General features: G+C 47.3%; 1 protein-coding gene across 4 annotated transcripts in view; it reads left to right on the top strand.

Annotated features, from left to right (window-relative positions):
- ST7 (suppression of tumorigenicity 7) overlaps positions 1-20744 on the top strand; it is a 145853-nt gene that overhangs the window by 22134 nt on the left and 102975 nt on the right. The window contains exon 1 of one of the 4 annotated variants that reach the window (XM_080591448.1): positions 17214-17700. The exons of 2 other annotated variants lie outside the window; for them this stretch is intronic. In XM_080591448.1, coding sequence (XP_080447574.1) covers positions 17679-17700 — 22 coding nt within the window. In that variant the 5' untranslated portion in view covers positions 17214-17678. Of the gene's footprint in view, positions 1-17213; positions 17701-20744 lie in introns of those variants that run through there. One more of the 4 variants, XM_080591450.1, reaches the window with a different exon arrangement.

Raw genomic sequence — 20744 nt, 5'->3', positions numbered from 1 at the left:
GGCTCTCCAGTTGTTTCCTAGTGCTGTTCCAAAGAGTCCCTGTTTATCCGAAGTTTCATTACTGCAGGTTTTTTTTTTATTATTATTGCTCAGCTCTGAAATGAAGAGCTGTGGACATTACCTAGTAGAAAAATTGGGTTTTTATTCTGGTGCTGTTCTCTTCTGAATCATATTTCCTGCGAAGGAGTTGAAATATTATGGAAACGATGACTAAGGACATTTGTTTCAAGATATATTATGCTGCATTCTTAGCCATTGATTTAAAAATAAAGTGTCTACAGAGGAAAAAATGTTGGGCATGCTCCAATTTCACAACAAAAAGCAGGGGTGGGGTCAAGTGCTCTGTGCTTGAGCTGAAAAGGAAAAGTGCAGGGAGATTGGCTAAAAGGCATTTCGTGGAGAGCAAAGGGAGAAGTCCGTAGCTGGCTGGGCATGCCACAATGGGAAAATGTAAAAGTCTTTCCCAGTAGTTTTGAAAGTTAGTGCAGCTATATTTTAATAGTCAGAACAGGAGAGTTGGTACATGAAGGTAGCAAGAACTGGGACAGCAGATTAAGTGTTATAACATTTTGAATGTTGCAGCTTAGAGTCTTAGTTATTTTGTGCATTGAGGTTATGAGAAAGGAGTTAGTCTGAGGATAGAAATCACTAATTTGATAGTCCCATGTCAAGTGGAACATAAGAGGAAATTAATCTGCGAGTGTTGTTTTCTGTACTGTGATGATGCTTCAGTACTAGGCACTTCTGGTTTTTGGACCCCATCCTTCAACCTCCGATTTTAATCCTCAGCCTTCATAACCTCAGCATGGTTGAAACAGCCATCATTTCTTTCTGTCTGCAAGGTGGGCTTCTGTGGTGGTGTTTTCGATAAAAATCCAGTGGCAGTACCTAGGATGAGTATAAATACGTCTAAATTTTATACGCATATAAAGATCCTGCTGAACTAAAAAGCTTTGAGTGGTGTTTGCAGACTTTCTGCACGCCTGAACAAAACACTGAAGCGATGCTGGAAAAAGCAAGACCTCATTCGGAGGCTGTGCTGGGCTGGCCTCTGGCCGTGCTGGTGACTGTGTGACAGGCCTGGTCCTCCAGCACAGGCCAGCCTGTAGTGGGTTAATGTGGCAAGGTTTTGTTCGCGGGGGGCCGTAGGGGCGGCTTCTGTGAGAAGGATCCAGAACCTGCCCCGTGTTAGGTGAGGGCAGAGTGAGGGCAGAAGCCTTGACAGAAATCTGGCTGGGAGTGACCCGAGGTGGGAAAAGGGAACGGCATCCGTCTGTTCATGAAATGGTCTGTCCTGCCCCAGGCCAGGGCTTGAACCAGTCAGCCCCAGAGGGTCCTCGTCGTCCTCCTGTCCTGTCTGGACTTCCCTGATAAAATACCATCGAAATTCATGCGCTTCCAGCAGAAAAATCCCTACTAGCTGTTGTAAAGAAACAGTGAATAGGAGCCTACTGGGGGATATTTATTGGAATTAGCCTTATAAAGCTGTCATAGCATAATTTATGTTTTCCTCTTTGTGTAGGCTACAGCTTTCCTGCTGTAATGATTGTGAGAAAGCTCAGAGTGCTCCCTAGCCAAAAGAAAAACAGAGTGGCTGTGAAATCCTGCTCTGGTCACAATGCTAAGAAAGATAACTTTAAGATTAAAGTGTAAGAAGAAGAATAAGTGACCATTGAAGATAAGACGAGTCCAGTTCGTAAGAGGGCATAGGCTCTACCATGCTAGAAAAACTTAAACAAACAAACAAACAACAAAGACATTAAAAAAATGATTTGAACTATTAGTTTTTGAAAAAGAAGTGAAGCTGGCAGTGTTGTTGATGTAGACATTACCGTGTTTGCTTCGCATTGACACGTCTGTAAGATTGTACAGGTAAGAAAAGCACTTCAAGTTCATCTTCAGTGTTTCTTTTTCTGTCTTTTTTTTGTTGTTTTTGTTTTTTGGCCATGTCTGTCTGTAGGTTCAGACACCTGCTTTTATCTGCCTGGGGGTAGCAGGGTACTGGTGGAAGGGGTGCGTGACCATCAGCCTTTCAGGATTTATTAAAACCTAGGCTTTCCGGCTTCATTCCTCACTTGAGTTCACATTGCTGTGTTTAGCAATGTGGCTGACATGTAAAAAGCCTCCCATGCAGTACCGCAGCCGAAAGAGCAGTGCTCTGCATTGCTCAGATACTTCTCAGAGCTTCCTTATTGAGGTTAAATGTTTCTTCTTACGTCTGCTAGAATCCCGGAGACATTACAATGCAATATTGTTCCTGGCGCGGGGTGATGAATGTGATCCTCACTGTGGGAAAATTCCTCTGAACGCCACGCTGGTTCGGAGGAGGTTCACTGCTGATGCTGTCCTCAGCTTCGGGATGTGGCTCACGCAGCCTTGCTGCACAGAGGGGTGTCACCTCGTTCCCGGTGACTCCCTGACATTTCATTCGTAAACCTTCTCCCGCTTCCTTCCATTCATCTTTCCCCATGCACACATTTCAGCCCATCCTGGCTGCCTCTGTGGTTTCTCTCTGACATGCTCTGACCGTCAGTTTTCTGGCTTTCCAGCCCAGCCTGGTCCTCAAGGTGCAGCCCTGCATTTCAGTCACACAAAGATTTTAGATAAAAGCGTTGCATGTGCAACGATATCCTCGTAGCAGCCAAAACCTTGGTTTACCTCTGAAAAAACCCTGTCCGTCCTGTGCATCGCTGCCCCGCAGCAGTCCAGCAATATTGATTTAGGGTCCTTCACTCTTTGCTCGGCAGGGCTCTGTACTGCATAGCTGTAATGACACTAGGAAGTCTCTTTTGGAGTGCTTTTGTAAGCCTGCTGTTTCCCAGACACATCTTTTGCTGTTCTGTGAGTCCTGTGAAGGTGGGTTTTGAGAAGCACAACTCTTGTATAGTTTTTTTAGCTCCCCACCAATGCGAAATCGGGGAATTTGCCTTTTTTTTTTTTTTTTTTATAATGGTAGAACCAGGTAAGGGGGTGGCCTTGGCTGGATGTGGCAACCCATAGGCACAGAGGTGACAGCCAGTTCCTGTTGCCAGTAGCTTTTGGGGTTTGTTGTGGGACTCCAGCAAGGTCAGGGGAGCAGCAGTCGTGTCTGCGACAGAAGAACAGGGCTGGCTGTGTGCTGCAGGCTCCGGGGCAGGGGAGGTGGGCTCCAAGGTATGTGAGGAGACTCACGATGTGAGCAGTTTGCGGGTGTAGGGTAGGGGGGCTGATGGAGAATCTCCGGACCTTGGCAGGGTGGGCACGTTCCTCAGATGATCTGTGTCTGGACTTGAAATCAGTGAGGAGCAAGAGCTCCTGCAAGGTGTCACGTCTGTGTAAAGGGCCAGTACTCACCATGTGGGGGAGCTGATACTTACTGTCGCAGAAGGGCACTGTGTAGCGAGCACAGGTTTAAAATGTGAAGCTTTTAGGCAGAAACTGTGCTGGAGCTCTTGGGAAGCTGTTACCAGGAGTGCCGGAGGCACTGGGGGCTCACTGTGCTCCGCTGTCCGCTTTTTCTGATCGGTTGTGCAGGATGTAGAAAGAGGATGTGAGAGTTGTGGGATGGAAGCGGAAAGAGAAACGGTTTATTCGTAAGCGTAGGAACTCACAAAGGTGAGACTGTGAAAGGGTAAAAGCACAGGGACAGCTTGAAGCCAGCAAACTCAATGCAAAATAAAAACATAAATAAAATGGCAAAAGAGTTAGCCTGAGTGAAAGATGCCTTGTGAACTCCTGCTGTGGTGGGAGTTCAAGGACTGCCACCTTTGTGGGACTGTGTTTCATTTCGCTAATCTACTCCTGCCTTGAGATCAAGTCTTGTCATATGGGATTGACTGCTCCGTTCCCATTTAAACAGCGTCTTTGACACTAGGGAATCTTCAATTTCTTCTCAAGCTTTGCTCAGAAATTACTTCAACCGTCTTTGAAACGAAAAAGTGATGTTCTGCGTTTGACAGTTCTTATAGGAGCTGTTTTAAAGGAATACCTCATAAATGTCTGGTATCTAAAGGCTGTGTTATCCAGAGGCTGAGCTCTGACTGGTTGGGGAACAATGTCAGACTCGTTGACCTGGTATGTAGGGGTACGAAAATGACCAAAGGCTGTATGTTTAGCTAGCTAGGTCATGACCACACCATTCACTGCAGCAAAAGGTCAAGGTGAACCTCCTAAAAAGAGGTGGTTTTGCACTTTCTGGGATGAGTGGGAACCCGCTGATCTCCTGGGTTGGTAAAGGTGGCAGAGGCTGGTAACAGAGAACCGTAGCTGGCTGCTGCAGAAGCCGCAAAACTAAGGCTCAGTGCTGCCAGTAGAAGTAGGGATGTATTTGCTTGTGAAAGAAAATTAAACAGTGGTGTTTTCAATGTACAGCCTGAGCTAAAATTGATGCATCTTAAGAGGATGAAAAAGTTTTGTTTGTTGCCAACAGTATATTAATTCATCTGTCAATTGGAAGGAAAAAAAACCACACAACACAAAGACTTCACTGAGAAGGTCATATTTTCCTCTGAGGTCATTCATGCCTCAAATCAAGGAAATTCAGAACCTCTCTTCCAGTTGTTTTGCAACAAAGTCAAAAAAGTATATTTGTTGCCTGATTATTTTCAAGAATCAATAAAGAGCATTGTAACTTTTAAAAAGTATAAAACATTTGTTTCTGCACTACTGTCTACCTCTTGTGCTGTGTAAGTCCCCAAAATATGTTGTAGAAAAGTCCTTGATCTGGGAGGATATGCAATTAAAGCTTCTAATTACCTTTTTTTTATCTGCAGAAGCGTCCAAGTTGCATAAAACAACCTGTTTCATTGGGCTTGATGACATGGAAATGTTTAGCCATGTCATCACAGCATGGATTTTTTCTTGACCCTCCAATTGAAAGAGTTACTTCTGTACTAATAGGTTGGTAAAGCAGTCCTGTTAATACTGTAATTTCCAAGTATTTTTTAACGATGGTGAAAGGGGAAAGGCAAAAACATGTTTTCTGATGCTTATAGCTAGTACTTCTTACTGTACTAAAATCTTTTTTTGCTAGACTCTCAAACCAAGCTCAATCTAATCAAAAGCATTTTTGGGGTCTTAATTTGGCAGAAGTGGATTCTATATTAAAGTTTTCACTAAAAATGCTCTTCCCAGACACCTGTATTTATGCGTCTGTAGCTGTGCATTAGGAGGAGACACGATGTTGTGCTTTCAGCTCCAGGCTTCCTGTTTCTTACAATGTGCTGGCTGCATCTGAAGTAAAAAGACATACAACAGAGTGCTGGACAGAATATTTCTTGTGCATGAATAGGCTTGGGCAGATTACAGAAGCCCGAAGAATACTCAGCTGGTAAGGCTGAGTTTCTGGGGCCGCAGCCTTTGAGGTGGAGGTGCAAATGCAGATGGGATTCCCAGTGGGGCCAGTGACGGGGCAAGAGGCAACAAGCACAAGCCAAAACACATGAAATCTTGTCCAAACATAAGAAAACACTTTTTGACCGTGAGGGTGGTCAGACACGGGTTGCCCAGACACGTCGTGGAGTCTCCATCCTTGGAGACACTCAAAACCCATCGCGACGTGGCCCTGAGCACCCTGCGTGAGCAGGGAGGTGCAGCTGGGTGGGACCTGAGCTTGGCTGTGGCTGCGTGGGTGGGTAAGCGGCCACCTTGCTATACCCGTGTCATCTGACTTGGATTTTGGCTTGAATAAAGATCTGTGAATATTACTGTCTTGTTCTTGTTTTAAACATCCCTGGAGATGTAGATTTCCCATTTCACCGTGACTTTTTGCAGAAGCGCTGTCCACACTGTCCATCACCTGCTTTTTATTTGATTTGTTTTTGGTTTGTGTTTACTGCTGGAGACATAATAGTCTTTGTCTGTTAGAAACCAGTGAATCACTCTGTTTTAAGTACACGATAACAAGGGAAAACAAGAACAATTAAAAAGGCAGATTTCAAAGAAAATACATGTTTTAACTCCATCTTGTTAACCAGGAAATTACCCCTTCAGAAAGCTCCTGCCCTGAAGACTTCTGGCTCTGCAGCTTATTGCATGTAAATCCACCACACTGCTGCAGAGCTGAGCTGTTACCGTGGTTCTTGCGATTAAAATATTCCAGTTCCCTTCTGGCTTCCACAGTGAGTGTGCAGCATGTGTCTGTCCGGAGCAGCCTGCCGTGCGTCAGCACAGGCGGTTATCAAAGGACACACAGGGCACATTTCAGCCAGTGGTGCTATGCAGTGCTGCTTGGTTTTTTCATCTTCTACATTATTTTAAAGCAAAAGAAAGTTACTGGCATTTCTTGAAGCAGCTGTTATCTGTTGAACTGCATTTAAATTGATGTTAATTCAAGCTAGTAAATGACAATGAAAAGTTTGGTGAAGGGTTAGTTTGCTGATGAAATATAAATTCACGTCTGTGTTGCTTTCATTTGCTTCTGTAATGCAGGGCAGAAGTTGAACTAAGCAAACTATTTTTCATAGAATATATTCTGTGAAAATAATTGCTCTGGCAAGAAGCAATTATTGTATACAATGAAAGCAATGTTCCAGTAGAGCCTTAACTCCCTCTGCACAGACATGCGAAAGGTATTTGGAGTAAGGGGCATGCTGAGCACATGATTAAGACATAGTTGGACTTTCCACTGAGGTCTTTTCCCTGGGACCTGACACCACATGCCAGGGGAAGCTCTATGTTCATAGTTGGACACTTGATGTCACATATCCTTTTCTTATTAAAGTGCTTAACCCTTTGCTTTTCCCTATCTATAACGTGTTCAGAAAGTTTTGTTTCTTTTTTGTTTCAATTTCAATCAGACACATGGTTAGCAACAAGAAAAGTAATGAAGCCTGAAAGCCTGTTTTTACCACTTTATAAACAGATGTGATGGTTGAGATCAAGGAATATGCCATGCTGGACCCCATACATCCAGGGTAGTGTTTCCAGTGATGGTTGGTATGAGCTGCAGAGAGGCACAATAGTCCATGTAAAATAGTTCAAAATACATCTTCTTCTAGTCCTCTTGAGAGTTTTCAGTAACCATTCATACAGGATACATTTCTCACGCTGTTTCACTTATATTTAAGAGTGGAGGACGCGTGAGCCTCTGCCCTGCAGGTGCTGCAGAGGTCCCATGGAGCAGTCGCAGTGCTGGGAGCCAGCCCTACCAGCCCCACGCAGGGGACGAGCCCTTCCTTGTGCCTGAGGTTTTGTTTTGGCCAACAACCAAGCCATGTTCCGCTAAGGATAAGTGGTGTCAAACACTACTTGCCTGTAGTGTAAACAGGACCAGAGGCTGAAGTGGGTAAACAGCACTGACTGACAGCACACAGCGCTAAGCGGAGCCTGCAGTCACCTCAAGATGGATGTGTTTTGTGGAGAATCAAGGAGGGATGCTCGGAGGAGATGTGCTTGCCCTGCAGCTGGCGGTGGGGACGCGCCGTGTGCATGTGCTCTGCTCCAAACTGAAGCTCTCCTGTCTGGCTGGTGGCTGATTTGGGTATCTTTGAGTAAATAAATCCAGTGTGCCAAAAGGGCCACAAAATCTTTGACCTGAAAGGGATGTGTCTCCGTGCTTTCATTTGCTAGAAGGAGGAATGTCTCTGATTGCAAGGGAGACTTTCTCTTCAGTGAAGCGACTTGCAATTTTATCTTCATTGTGTACCTGCAAATGCCGTGCTCAGCATGAACTTCCTGCTGGGGCTGATAAAGCCGATAAACTCTCCTTGCTGTCTAGTACCGGACACAGGTTCTTGAATCTTTCATGATGCTGAAGCCAGAGAATACACTTGGCACAGCGCTTCCAAGTATCGAGATACTCTTCAATCAGTGGTGTAATGGATATTTATGCAGCTGTACAGGGAAAAAGGTGTCTCTCTCAGCTAAACACCTGCTCTTTGGGTGACTTGGTCACGCTGAAGGCTGGGACCTGCTTCAGGGGACCTCGCACCCATAACATAGGGCACCATACAAGGTGGGGTTAGGAGTGCAGGGATCTACATTTCCTTCCCTGAAGTAGGAGGCTCCTGACCCCAGCTCCTTTTCCTATATTTCCCCTAAATTTCCAAGGCACAAAGGATATGCTTCATCTATGCATCAGTAGATGTCTGTGTCTGAGCTGCTCAAGCCTGGCTCCCTGTGTACTCTGTAGTCAGCGGAGAGAAATAGGCACTGCTAGGGTTGGCGACTGCTGAAGCGACAAGAAGGGTAATTACTTCAAATCAGTGCTCTAATTGTGCTGAACAGCACTTTCCCAAGATGAGTGCTCTGGAGATTGGGAATTGCAGCTCCCACGTCTCCATCCTCTCTTTGTGCTGCTGGAAGAGCAGCTCCACGGGTACCACCGCCTCTCCAGGAGAAGGGCCTGGAAGGGAGCTGCGGGCCATGGGACCTGCGCAGTGTGGTTTGCTCATGGGGAGACCCCCAATTCCTGTCATAGTTTCCAAGAAACTTGAATAAGGTTAATGTCTGGTCATTTAGTTGCTGCTCAATTACTGTGCCCCTTAGGATCGAGCCCATTTAGAGTCACGGTTGAGCCATGGTGTTCGTCCATCACTGCACAGAAGGCATAAGCGATAGTCACCTCCGTATTTTGGCAGCAGGGCATTTCGCTGTGAGAGGAAGCCTGTGAGCCAGTAGGTGCTGTGAGCTCCTCGTGGAGGCAGACCTTCCAAAGGTGAGTTCCCACGTGAGGCTGGCCTTGGGAGTTTCTGCAGTTTTCCTCTGGGACTGGCGTCTGGCAGGAAGGACGTTGGTGCAGCGGAATCTGCCATGAGGAGGCCAAACGACACCACCCCTTCCATCTTATTTTCCTCTAGCCATGTAGGTGAGCCTTGTGTTACCGTGACTAAATGCCTGACACTTTCTCTAGTGCTTTGTTTAGGAGAACATTTCCGAGGTGTCCATCAGGTTTGAGCGTACTTCCCATAAAAGCCGGTGGGACTATGCTTAAGCGCTGTGGTGGAAGTTTCCTCATCAGAGACCTCAGGTTGGCCCTTATCCAGATAAGTCTTTTTGAATTTGGGGAACGTTGCCTTTCCAGGAGGGGTTTTACTGTTCCACTGTTGAGTGTGTATCCGATGGGCCTGCTGTGTCCAGGCTCACTGCCCGGAGCCCGCAGTCTGAGCCTCACCGATGGACATCAGTGCCTGCAGCAGTGTGTGCAAACGGGATTTCTAGCGCTGCTCAAGCTGCTGCTTACATTGTTTTATTGACTTCTAAAGTGGCTTTTCTTTCTCAGAAAAGCTGTGTTAATCAAGGTATCCAAGCATTTACGAGATCTGATGGTTGAGAATTTTTCTTTCTTTTATTTCAAGGGAGATACTTCACATCTCCAGTCTGCTGGGCTGGCACTGCATGGAAGCTGGTTGGAGCCCATGGAACCAGAGGCTGGGACACAACAAAAATCCTAAGCCTTGGGAAACCTGAAATCCTTAAATGACTGGAGTTTTGTCCAGTGGAACTAGTGAAGCTTAGTTTCCAGTGGATTTGGTTTCCTGACTGACTCTGCAACTGTTTTATATTTATTGCTGCAGTGTCAGCTTATCCCATCATATGCACACAAGTATTCACATAGGAAAATAAAAATAAACCTCTGATTGAAGTTTTCCCATGGTTATACCATGGGCTCTTTTATAGTAGTGTATTCAACACAGCACTGTCTCATGCAGGAGGGACCTTTGTAAGTCATCTCCTCCCTATCTAATTACGTGCAGTCACGGAGCACGCAGGATGCCATGGTTTCCCCGGCCCCTCTGCTAAGCTAGGTTGCAGTGGCTGACCACTTCCAGTTATTAAGCAGGGACTCATGCACACACAGAGTGTATCCATGTGAATCTTATTTCCTTTGGGAAGCTGAGCTGAATACCTTGGACACCTCCTTGTATTGCCTTGTGGGTATTCCTTTGTAGACTTAGAAATCCTTCTTAATTTTTTCTGTACATAATGATGAAATCATTGCTATTTGTAATATCAAATTTAACATTCTTACTATGTTTATTCTGACTGACAAGTAATTTAAATTTAATCTTACTCTCAACTGTGAAGTTTTGGCATTAGATCAGACAGCGTTATTAATGTGGATCATAATGCTGTGCTGGCAATGTTTACTACTGTTCTAAGTCTTCTCTCCGTCTTACTTTTTAGGCATATAAATTGGATTTATTTTTTTTTCCTGGGGCACACGTGTTCTCTCTGATACCATTTGCATGTGGTTTGTTACGAGTAGGACTTAATCCTAATCTGTCATCCCTCAGTGTTACATAAGAAATGATAGTTTGTTTGTAGTCTTTTTTTAAAATTTGTTATCCACCTCTGTTCACTCTTAAATTTGAGGCTTTCATGTGTACCATATGTGCAGTCCTTTGGCGTAGATCTGTGGAAATGACCCAGATTTTAGCATGCAAAAAAAATCCAACTAACTATTTCAGGCATTTCCCTCAGTGTAGAAAATATGCACTCTTCTTCTACTATTTTATTATTTAAAAATGCTTTTAAATAGCTTGTTATTTGAATGTACTTGATTTAACCACAGTGCTCATTGGTTGCTTCTTTTGTTTTCAAGTTCTCCTGGCTCATATCAAAAGGTAGTGTGTTCTGCTGGTACATTTTTCAGATATGGTAGTGGCCCTATTTCATCACAATTTAATGTATTTGGGACAAAATCTGCTCTCAGAATTTAATGAAGTCATTATATATGCTCTGTTGGGGCACAGGACTTGCTACTATTGAAAAAATAACACATGTAATTTGGATTTGAAACGTCATTTGCACACAGTGAGTAGATGGTCCCACTGTGTTGGTAACTATCTACATATTTATGAATAAGCAGTTTTCAGTTCGGCTGGTTTTGTTTTAAACATAAAAACAAACCAACAAAAGTGAAATTAAAAAAAAAAGATTTGAGTCATCATCCTGATCTTTTGACAACACTGTACAGGAGGTGAGCTATATTCTGACATTTAAAAAATAATATTGCATTATATTCCAGTCTCACACTGAGTCTAGGAAGGGAAGTGGTTGTAGAAAATGGCAGACTTACTCTACCATTTGTTGTAGGGAATGGGAGTACCATCTGGCTCTGTTGCTCTCTGCTACTGGACCCCAGTAATTCAAGTAGAGTCCAGGGGCTACCGGGGGAGAAGTAGGTTGTATTGGTTAAGATTTTAAGACTTTGTCACCTACAGAAGTTCCTAGTTCCCATTTAAAGACAGAGGCCCAAGGTTTGGTATTTTCTCGAGATCATGAGGCTAATGAGGAGCAAACACTTAGCCCTCTGAAAAGAGCAAGACACCTGCCTGGCATCCACAACCTCAGCCTTACCTTAGCATTTAGTGCCTATACTGCGCTAATCCTTTCTTTTTTTTTTCTTTCTTGTATGTAGCATTCTTTTCATAAAGCTTTCTGTGCACAGTACTCTACCATTTCATAACTGCCAGAGCTTCATGGCCATTAGGTGTGTCCCAGAGGGGTGTCCTGGGGGATGCAGAAGACAAGGAACTTCTCTGCTGATTGCTGAGCATCTCTTCTGCCCATAACGAATGGCTTGCAGTAATTGCCTACAGAGCAGTGCTGAAGCTCTTTTTTAAAATTGAAGTTGAAAGATACTGCAATAATGTAATAATTGGCTATTATGCCTCATTGTATCTCTTTTCAAAAATGCAATCTGTCATTTAGACTTCATCTCTCAGATTATGACCGACAGACATAAAAAGATTTTTGGTGGCAAAACAAAGTACATATTCTCTCTTGTCATTTGTGTGTGTGTGTGTGCATGTGTATGTTTTCCCCAGAAAACGTAGTTGTTTGAGGCATTAATTGGCTAAAATTACTGCAGATTTTTTTTTGCATGAAATGGAGTTGCATAAGTGCAATATAGGTTGTACAGAAACATCCAAAAATCAGTGCAAGAGAAAATAAGAAAAAAACATTCCCGCAGTCAGCAAACCAGTCCGGTCTAAATTCCGCTTTATATGTTGATCAGGATAGAGACCTTGACATTTTTTTTCTGCCAGCTGACTCCTTCCTTTCTGTGCCAGTGAAATAAGGGAACTGCGACTTGCAAAGGGGGAATAGCTCAGATATCCAGGGATATTTTCCAGTCCTCGTGCCCAGTTTCTGGGTGGCCTGGCTCCCGTTGTGGTCCTGCTCATGGGAACCAGGCACCTCAGCTCCCACTTGCTGGCCTGGGCAGTGGGAAAGATCCTGTGTTTCCAAAAATGAAGCATTTCAGACATTTCCTTGCAGTGAAGTTGTACCAGCACTGAAGATTCTGAAACCAGTATAATCATGGTTTCATTTTTTTTCACGAGAAATGTTGATTGAAGTTAATTTAAGTGCCAGTGAAGTTGAGTAAAATACGACCTGAGAAAGTGTACATGGAGCTGCAGCTCAGTGCTGTGTGCTGCCATTCTGCTCCGTTATGCTCCAGAGCCTGAAAGAAGGCCTTGCGGTATTTTGTTGGTGTATTGGGTTTACATGGCAAGATTTGGTAGCAGGTGGTCTGCAGGGGTGGCCTCTGTGAGCAGAGCCCAGCAGCTGCCCCATGTCAGATCAGAGCCAGCTCCAGATGGCTCCAAAAGGGACCCGCTGCTGGCCAGAGCTGAGCCAGTGAGCGACGCTGGGTGGGCCTCTGGGAGAGAGGATTGAAGAAAGGGGGAAAAAATCTGCGGTGCTACAGCAGCTGGGAGAGAGGAGTGAGAAAATGTGAGGGAACCAGCCCTGCAGACCCCAAGGTCAGTGCAGCAGGAGGGCAGGAGGTGCTCCAGGCACACAGTGCAAGTTCCCCTGTGGCCTGTGGAGAGGCCCCTGGTGGAGCAGGCTGTCCCCCTGCAGCCCATGGGTCCCACACGGAGCAGATCTCCACGCTGCAGCCCGTGGAGGAGCCCCCGGTGGAGCAGGTGGATGTGGCCTGGAGGAGGCTGCGGCCCATGGAGAGCCCCCGCAGGAGCAGGCCCCGGGCCGGAGCTGCAGCCCGTGGAGAGGAGCCCACGCAGGAGCAGGGGTCTGGGGGGAGCTGCCGCCCGTGGGGGACCCGTGCTGGAGCAGTTTGCTCCTGGGGGATGGACCCCGTGGTACGGAGCCATGTGGGAGCAGTGCTTGAAGAGCTGCTGCCTGTGGGCAGCCCCCGCAGGCTCAGTTGGGGAAGGACGGCATCCCGTGGGAGGGACCCCGCGTGGAGCAGGGGCAGAGAGGGACCGTGAAGGAGCGGAGGAGACGAAGCGTTAGGGTCTGACCGCAGCCCCCATTCCCTGTTCCCCTGCACTGCTCGGGGGGAAGATATAGAAGAGGGTGGATGGGGAACAGTGTTTTTAGTTTGTTTTTAGTTTCTCACTGCTCTAGTCTGTTAGTAATAGGTAATAAAATGCATTACTCTCCCTATGCTGAGTCTGTTTTGCCCGTGATGATAATTGTTGAGTGATCTCCCTGTCCTTATCTCAACCTTTGAGCTTTTTCCATCATGTTTTCTCCTTGTTCTTCTAAGAAGGGGGAGTGAGAGAGCAAATGTGGTGGAGGTGAGCTGCCTACTGATGTGAAACCACTGCAGTTGGTGTCATGTAGATCAATAATAGGTGTGTCAGTTGCTGCTGGAGTTAACAAAACCTAAAGAAGCTGGAGATCTTCACAGCAGAGGTGATGGGTAGCCTGCCCGTGGTTTTAGGAGGGAGCTGATGTTTCTAGAGGCAAAATAAATTCCTTTTGGTAGCTGTTGAATTGTGCAGATTAACTGCATATTCACTCAGAGGTTTCCAGTAGCACCTTAACTGCCTTAAACTTTGTGAACTCCTAAAAAAAAACTTTCAGTATCGTGACAGAGCAGCGTACTTGGAGAGTAAGGCAGAGTTTAATGAACTAAACAAAAACCTTAGCCATCTTTGAGGACGATGGAGGTTGCTCTGCGTGTCCTCTGGAGACTGGGATACGTAAGATCAGTTGCCTCACCGTGGTGGAGATGGGCGAGACCTCCCCTGCTGAAAGCAGCCTCCCAGTCTGACGCCGCAGGAGGACCTCGCAGGTGTGATGGGTTCCTTTTCCTTTCCTAGAGTTTTTCCTCTGGAAAAGGGGATTTAACTCAAAGTTAAATGTTTCTTGTAAACAAGGGAGAATAAAGATTTCCGTAGGAGTGGATCAGGAGTAAAGCGTGTATACAGATCTGCCTCTGTTAGTAGCTCACACGTTCCTGCCTGCACCATTTTTGAGAGAAATTATTCTAAAGCAGAAATTTACATCTGTATAGAAATTTAACATTTCCCTTTTTAGCTTTATCAAAAATCAAGCTATTCTTTAATGTTTAGACTTATGCCCTGACAAAATAAAATAATATATGTATATTCTTTTTCTGTAGTAGTAAATCGAGAAATAAGAAATACCTGCTCAAAGAGTGGTAAGGGCTGAGGAGCACATCCCTTTCTCTGGAAGACATGAACATAGAGCAGAGAGCTTTGAACAACATATATATTTGCTGCTTTAAATATTTCATGCTGGCTTGTGGAGAAATATATGGAAGTTATATTGAATGTAATGCTTGAACAATGTCTTGTGCACATTGTGAGCAGATCGTGACAATGATAATTCTTACAGATTTCCTGTGACATTCTCTGTCTGCTAATTTACATAATCTGAACAGCTGTATGAGATAGATAGACTTCAAATAGGCAGAGATGAAATTCGTTAACCCTTCTTTGTAGAATAAACCAATAGCAGGACTCGGGTTAGGAAACAGAAATCCCATGTTTTGCTGGCCGGCTCACTTAACTGTGAGGTTACGGCCATACAAAAGCAGAAGAGAGGATACAGGTTTTAATACTTTCTCAAAGTCATTTTGCTGCGAGTTTTAGATAGAGTTGATAAAGAATTTCAGTGAAGGTCTTTCAGTAGTCTGTCAAGTGTCACTTTCCCCACAACCTAAAGCACTGACCTGGCAAACATAACGCGAACCACCAGGAGTGTTATGAAATCCTTGCACAGATACCGCAGGGGTTATTTGGGCTTTTCAACAAGGTATGTGCGTCAGTGTAATGAGAACTTGGCTGCCGGCCTGGGCTCCCTGACACCTTCAAGGATGTCATTGGAAGGCCCTGAGCTTTGTCACCTTCCCTGGAAACAATGCTGTGGGGAGTTCGAATTTGCTCATCAGAGCAAAACTTATTCTTAGGCCACTGCACATTAACACTAAGGGTTTTGTTCCAGAGATTGATGTTTGAAGGTGCTGAGAGGCTTAGGTACATAATGGACACGTTTCCTCTGTGAACTTGCCTGGGTCACTTGAAAGCTGATCCAGAAGGCTTGCTTCGCTCCACACACAACAGCTTTTTGTCAAGCTGGTACAGCCGAAGGAGGTGTTACCAGCTCTAAATAGTCAAAATAACTACTTCAGTTCTGGGAATAGCCACACTGTGGGCCTCGTCAGAGGATCTGTGCCACAGCCCTTACAGCTCTGTGGCCAGAAGTAATTTGGACAGGTCTTCATGGTGCTGAGCACCCATGCACATGAGTGGAAATCTTAATTGCGATTGAACAGCCAGGTCATTATTTCAGGTGCTTAAGAACAGATGGAGGACACCTGGTTAGTCGCTGCCTAAGGGTTGCTCTGAGTCACCGTGCTCCCGTGTCCTGTCTGTCAGCGGAGAGACCAGAAGCTGCCTGTTACAGAGCGTGTTGTGAGATGTCTCACTCCAGGGCACAGCCTCTCCCATGGCTCTGTTCCAGGGATGAAACACAGTAAAACGCTCCCAAAAGCCTGGTGGGACTAAGTGTTCTCAGGGTGTGTGCTGAATACAAAGAGTCTGTTTGACAAACGGGGTGGAGAGCTGTGGAAAAGCTGAGGAGCATTTTGTGCCAGCGGAGGTGGCCACCATAGGAGCTCGGTGTGCCTTGGAGGTGCCCCCAGCCCTCTGTATGAGGACAAGGAGATGGGGCTCAATACAGCCCCGTGCTGTACAGGGTCCATACTGTCATCGCTGGGCACACACGTTGTGTGAGCTTGGGGTTGCATGCGTTTAGGGTTGTGTGAGCTTGGGGCTGCGCTCCCCGTCCCCAAGAGCAGAGGACTTGGTGTGGCAGTGGGCATCTGCAGCTCCAACTCATACCTTGCTTTCCAGTCTACTCTTAGGGCAGCTGTGACCCCAGCCGATGGCTGGCTGGCCCCCGAATGATTTAAGCTGTTGAGATGCTCTGGTGTAAGGTGCTGCAAGCATTAGACGTTACCCGATTTCCCAGCCTGCCGGCCACAGTGACACGGCGCATTCCGCAAAATGCACAAACCCCCCTAGCAGGCAGAGCAGTGGGAGTGTTTGGTAACAGTTAATCTGCAGAAGATCAGAAATGGGGGGGTTGCTTTTCTTTAAGTGCTTTGCCTAATGGATTTGTGCGTGTTCCCTTTCTTCTTGGCCTCTAGCAGCGCTTATCGGCGCTTGCCATGTAAGTAGCTGCAGATGCTTGCTCAGGGAGATTTATTAGAAACCTTCGAATTTTTACCCCCTCCAGACTGCCTTTCTTATAGATGACCCCCGATGTCTGCAGGCTTCCAAACATCAGCTTACTGCTTCGCTGCACTTGCCAGCACAAGGCATGGAAATGCCTTTTGTCTGCAGTAGGACTGGAAGGAGTCAGCTTAGGTCTTTGTTTCTACATTTTAACGTTTTGAAATTACTGAATGTCAGAAAAGATATGTCCAATGCACTCAAAAATGCACTTGCAGAGGCTAAGAAATGCTAAATCTAGATGGTTTAAAAGAATAAAAAATAAAGAAAATATTTTTTGGTTGCTAGGGTGCTTTTTATCAATGGGATCAATGTGGTTTGGGATTTTTCTTTTTATTTAAATGTGTGACTTATTATGGTTAGAGCATTGCTACAGTGTATTTTGACAATAGATTTAAGTAAATCAGACAGTTGGCCAGCGCCACGTGAAAAATATGTTTGAAGTGTAGATTGGCCCAGGAATTTAATTTTTCTTTGAGGGAAAAATAATGAAGAGGGTTAGTGATGGAAACTCATGATTATTCTTTATTGAATATGCCATAAATGGCATTTACTAGGACATTTGTCCCAGAAATTTATTCTGCATGACGCGTTTGCAAAGAAACACTTTGCATCTTGTGCAGCCGAGTAGAGAAGGGCGAATTCACGGCAGATATTTCAGTGCTGGCATTAAAAGCACGGGGCAGGAGGCGGGGGGGGGTTTATCATCGGGGAGGGAAATACACGTCGGCTTCTTTGTCTTCTGCATTTTGTGACAAAGGAATTCCCATTTGAATCGCCGTGCTCCATCCGAGCCCCCTGCGAGCCTCTGGTTAGCAGCAGTCAGTCTTTGCAGTGTCCTGACGTCATCCAGTGTATGCATGAGCTATGCTATTGTCTTACTGAGAGCAGGGGCTGGGGATTGCAGTGTCTGGTGGCTGCTACCTATTTCTGCCTCCCGCTATCACAGGAGGGACGCCGGCCTTCCCTTATCTCTTGGATTTAAAACAGAAGCTCCTGCCTTTGGCCGCCTGAAGAAGGACCTTTGGTGGCAAGGAAAAGCTGTCTGCAGCGTGGGGCAGAGGAGGGGAGAAGAGAAGAGAGGAGAGGAGAGTCTGGCAGCTTGGATAGCTTGGACTGCATTGTCTGGCTTCATGACCCCTGCTGTGTAGCAGTCTCATCCCTGCTCTCATACACTCCCTCCGTCTTCCTCTCTTTTTTATTCTCTCCTTTTTAAAATAGCAGCATCTGGGGCCAGCCATGTTTGGCACTGAGTCTTCACGTAAGTAAATGCATCCCGCTTGCATCCTTTTTCTCTTTGAACAGGGCTGGCGGTCTCGTTGTTGTATCCGGCGCTTGCGTTCCCTGTGCCGAGAGCTGCGGTGCCCAGCCTGTTTATGAAGGGGCGAGAGGTGCAGGAGGGAGGTATCTCCCTCCTGGCTGCGGCTGCATCCTCCGTGCCGGCATCACTGGGTTCGGGCCGCCGAAGGATGCGGGGATAAAGGCAGTTTCACTCGGACGTGGTACCGATAAGATCGCGTTTGTCAATGATCTGTAGTTGCAGCCGCGCGGATGAATGCAGTGCTCAGATGAGATGCTGAGGGGATGAGATTGCTGCAGCATTAGATGGGCTAGAGCCGAGGAAGGATGGTTTAATCTGAAGGGAAAAACAATCTCGATCGCTTTGGTTTTGCTTCGGGGAGAAGGGAGGCTCTCCTGGGATCCTTCCTGTGGCTGGAGAATTAAATGAGTTAAGTCGAATTCTAAATATTGGGAGTATTTCTCAATTTCTAAATGGGTGAAAAATCCAAAATAACAGCATTGTTTGTTGGTTTCTTCCTGGTCTTTGTGCTGGAGGACCTTAGCTGAGCCTGCTGTATAGAAGCAATGTAGGCACATGCCATGGGAAGCAGGCAGGTTTCGCTTCAACGGGAACAGCAATTAGCTCCTGGCTAAGCTGCTCGAGGATGAAGACAGCGTTTTTGTGTAAATGCTGTTTTTGGTGCGGCTGTGTGGGGCGACCTGCCTTATCCAGTGATCATCTGCCGACTGGAAAACGCCGAACGTTTGCTTTTTGCAGAAATAACACTGCGGGCTGCAAGCGTTTCTGAGCCGAATGCGAAGCAGCGGCTTGCTCCCAGCGTTACAGCAGGCGGGGTGGTGGCACGGCCCCGCGCCGTGGGTCTGGGACCCGTTCTGCAGCTCGGCTGCTGCTGAGCAGCGGTGGGAGCCCGGGGACACCTCGGGATCACCTCCTGCCGCCTGTCACAGCCTGCTCCCCGAGGGGTGACCGCTCCCCGTGCTGGGCGGCAGCTCCCCACCTCCTCCCGCACAAAGCCTGGCCAAGGTCAGGCAGAATGGAAGCAAAATTTGCTCCGGGGTTGCTTTTGTTCTGAGAATCGTCTCTCACGCGTTGCTGCAAACCCCTTCGAAGCCCTCGGTCGGCAGAATACGAGCAGAAATGCCCGGCGTGGTGTTTGCAGCTGGTGCCGCGGCCAAATTTATGAGCAGCCTGCATGTGCGTCTGGGTGTGTGCCCGCGCAAAGTGCTTGTTAGCACGCTGTGAGATAAAATCAGCCCTGCACCTGCCCTCCTGCGGGCACTGCCTGCTGCAGGCGTGGGAAGCCGAAAGCGGTCGGTGTTCGTTTCCCGGCTCCCCTCCCGCATTGCCAAGTGCACCGATAAATGGCGTGCTGGCACGGCGGGCGCGGAGGTGCAGCCGCCCCCGTGCTGACTGGTTGGTACCGACAACAGCTGGGGCTGCTTCTGTTTCCATGGCTCCCACCTGAGTGAATTTAGAAAAGCGAGGTGGGAGCTGCTGTAACATCCCCTACAGCTCCCCAGGAGGGTCCAGCCGCGTTTATTTACCCTCAGAAGGATTTACGTACAGCACGAGCGGGTGCTCTGGCTGGGGCAGGCTGCACACCCAGTGCTGCTGCCGTGCCAGGAACCAGAGGGTTTGCTTTCAGAGAAAGAGAATTGAATGGGAACTAATTTGGGCAAAACAGAGTCAAAATGAGGGCTTTTTGGCCTCCCCTCTGCTCCTGCCTTCATATTGCTGAGCTGTCGAGTGGCAGGTGCGGCCACGTGAGGGTTAACATTTCTGTCCTGCCAGCGCCGTGCTGGGTCCACTGGGCAGACCTGCATAATGCTGAAGTAAATTAATAAAAGTCAGCCTCATCTGGTCCTTGAAAACACTACAGAAGCCATTGCTGCAGCTGCCCAAAAAGCATGAAATGAGCAGATTACAGCCTCTTCATCCTGCTGGTTGCAGTTAGCATTTAGGAGCTGAGGCTTTCACATTTCTGTACTCTTTTTCTCTGATTAAAAAGCAAAACCAAACAACAAGCAAGGAAAACCATCGCTTCATCCTTCAGCTTCAATGTGGAGCAGATCCCGGTTTAGATCCTTTATTCTGTCACTCATTAACACAAATACTTTAAAGGCCAAACACGCTCCCCCTCAGCAACTCTGTTTTTGCTTTTTCCTTTTAACGGCAGCGAGGAGGGCGGCGGGAGATAGTGCGAGGGCAGTGCAGAGACACAGACGTGTGCTTATCTCTTCCTGGCCGCTGGGAAAGACAAACACGGGGCAGCGCCGACATGACGGGGGAAGCCGGGACGCGATGTACGAGCAGATGCTAACCCTGCGGCACGCTGCGAGCTGGGGAAGAGCGAAGGAAAATGTCCGTGCAGGGAGCCGGGCCGTGGTGTGGCAGCTCCCGCACGGTCGGGCTCAGTCTTTTCCATCGATCCCGTGCCCTCCTGGTGAGCCCCACGGGAGGCACGCGGGGTGGAGGTCGTTCATCCCCAGTGCCTCTGTTCTCATCCGCCTCCGCCCCGTGAGGTGCCGGGCATGTGGCAGGGGCCGAGCTGGCCGCCCGTGCCGCCTCTCCCGCTGACCTGACAGGTGGATCCGCTTCCCCAGGTCGTTTCAGAGTCTGTAGAAGGGGAAACTCTGATTAAAAATCGAGTTGAGAGTGAGATCTCTTTTGGACGGGAAATGTTGTGGCACTGTGTCAGCGCTCCACCAAGCCTGGGGAGCACGAACAACGTGGCGCGGCGCTGGGCTGGGAAGAGCTGGGCCCTGACAGAAGGAGGCCGGGGAGAAGAGGATAACAACCCCCAGGGCCAGCACACCTCCCTTGTCTGACTCCCGCTTGTAGGCCTATGTGAGAGACACCACAGGCACAAATTAAACTGACATGGGAGAGGAAGCACATCTGGTGGGGCTCGGCAGTCCCGGGGGAGGTTGGGGCGATGCGGCTCTGTGAAATCTCTCCCTGTGATGCCAAGGAGCTTGGCAGAGTGTGGTTTGGAGCCCACA

The sequence above is a fragment of the Anser brachyrhynchus genome, assembly GCF_964034855.1.
Source record: "Anser brachyrhynchus genome assembly, chromosome: 1".
Lineage (NCBI taxonomy): Eukaryota > Metazoa > Chordata > Aves > Anseriformes > Anatidae > Anser > Anser brachyrhynchus.
This window is presented reverse-complemented; position numbering and strand designations above follow the sequence as displayed.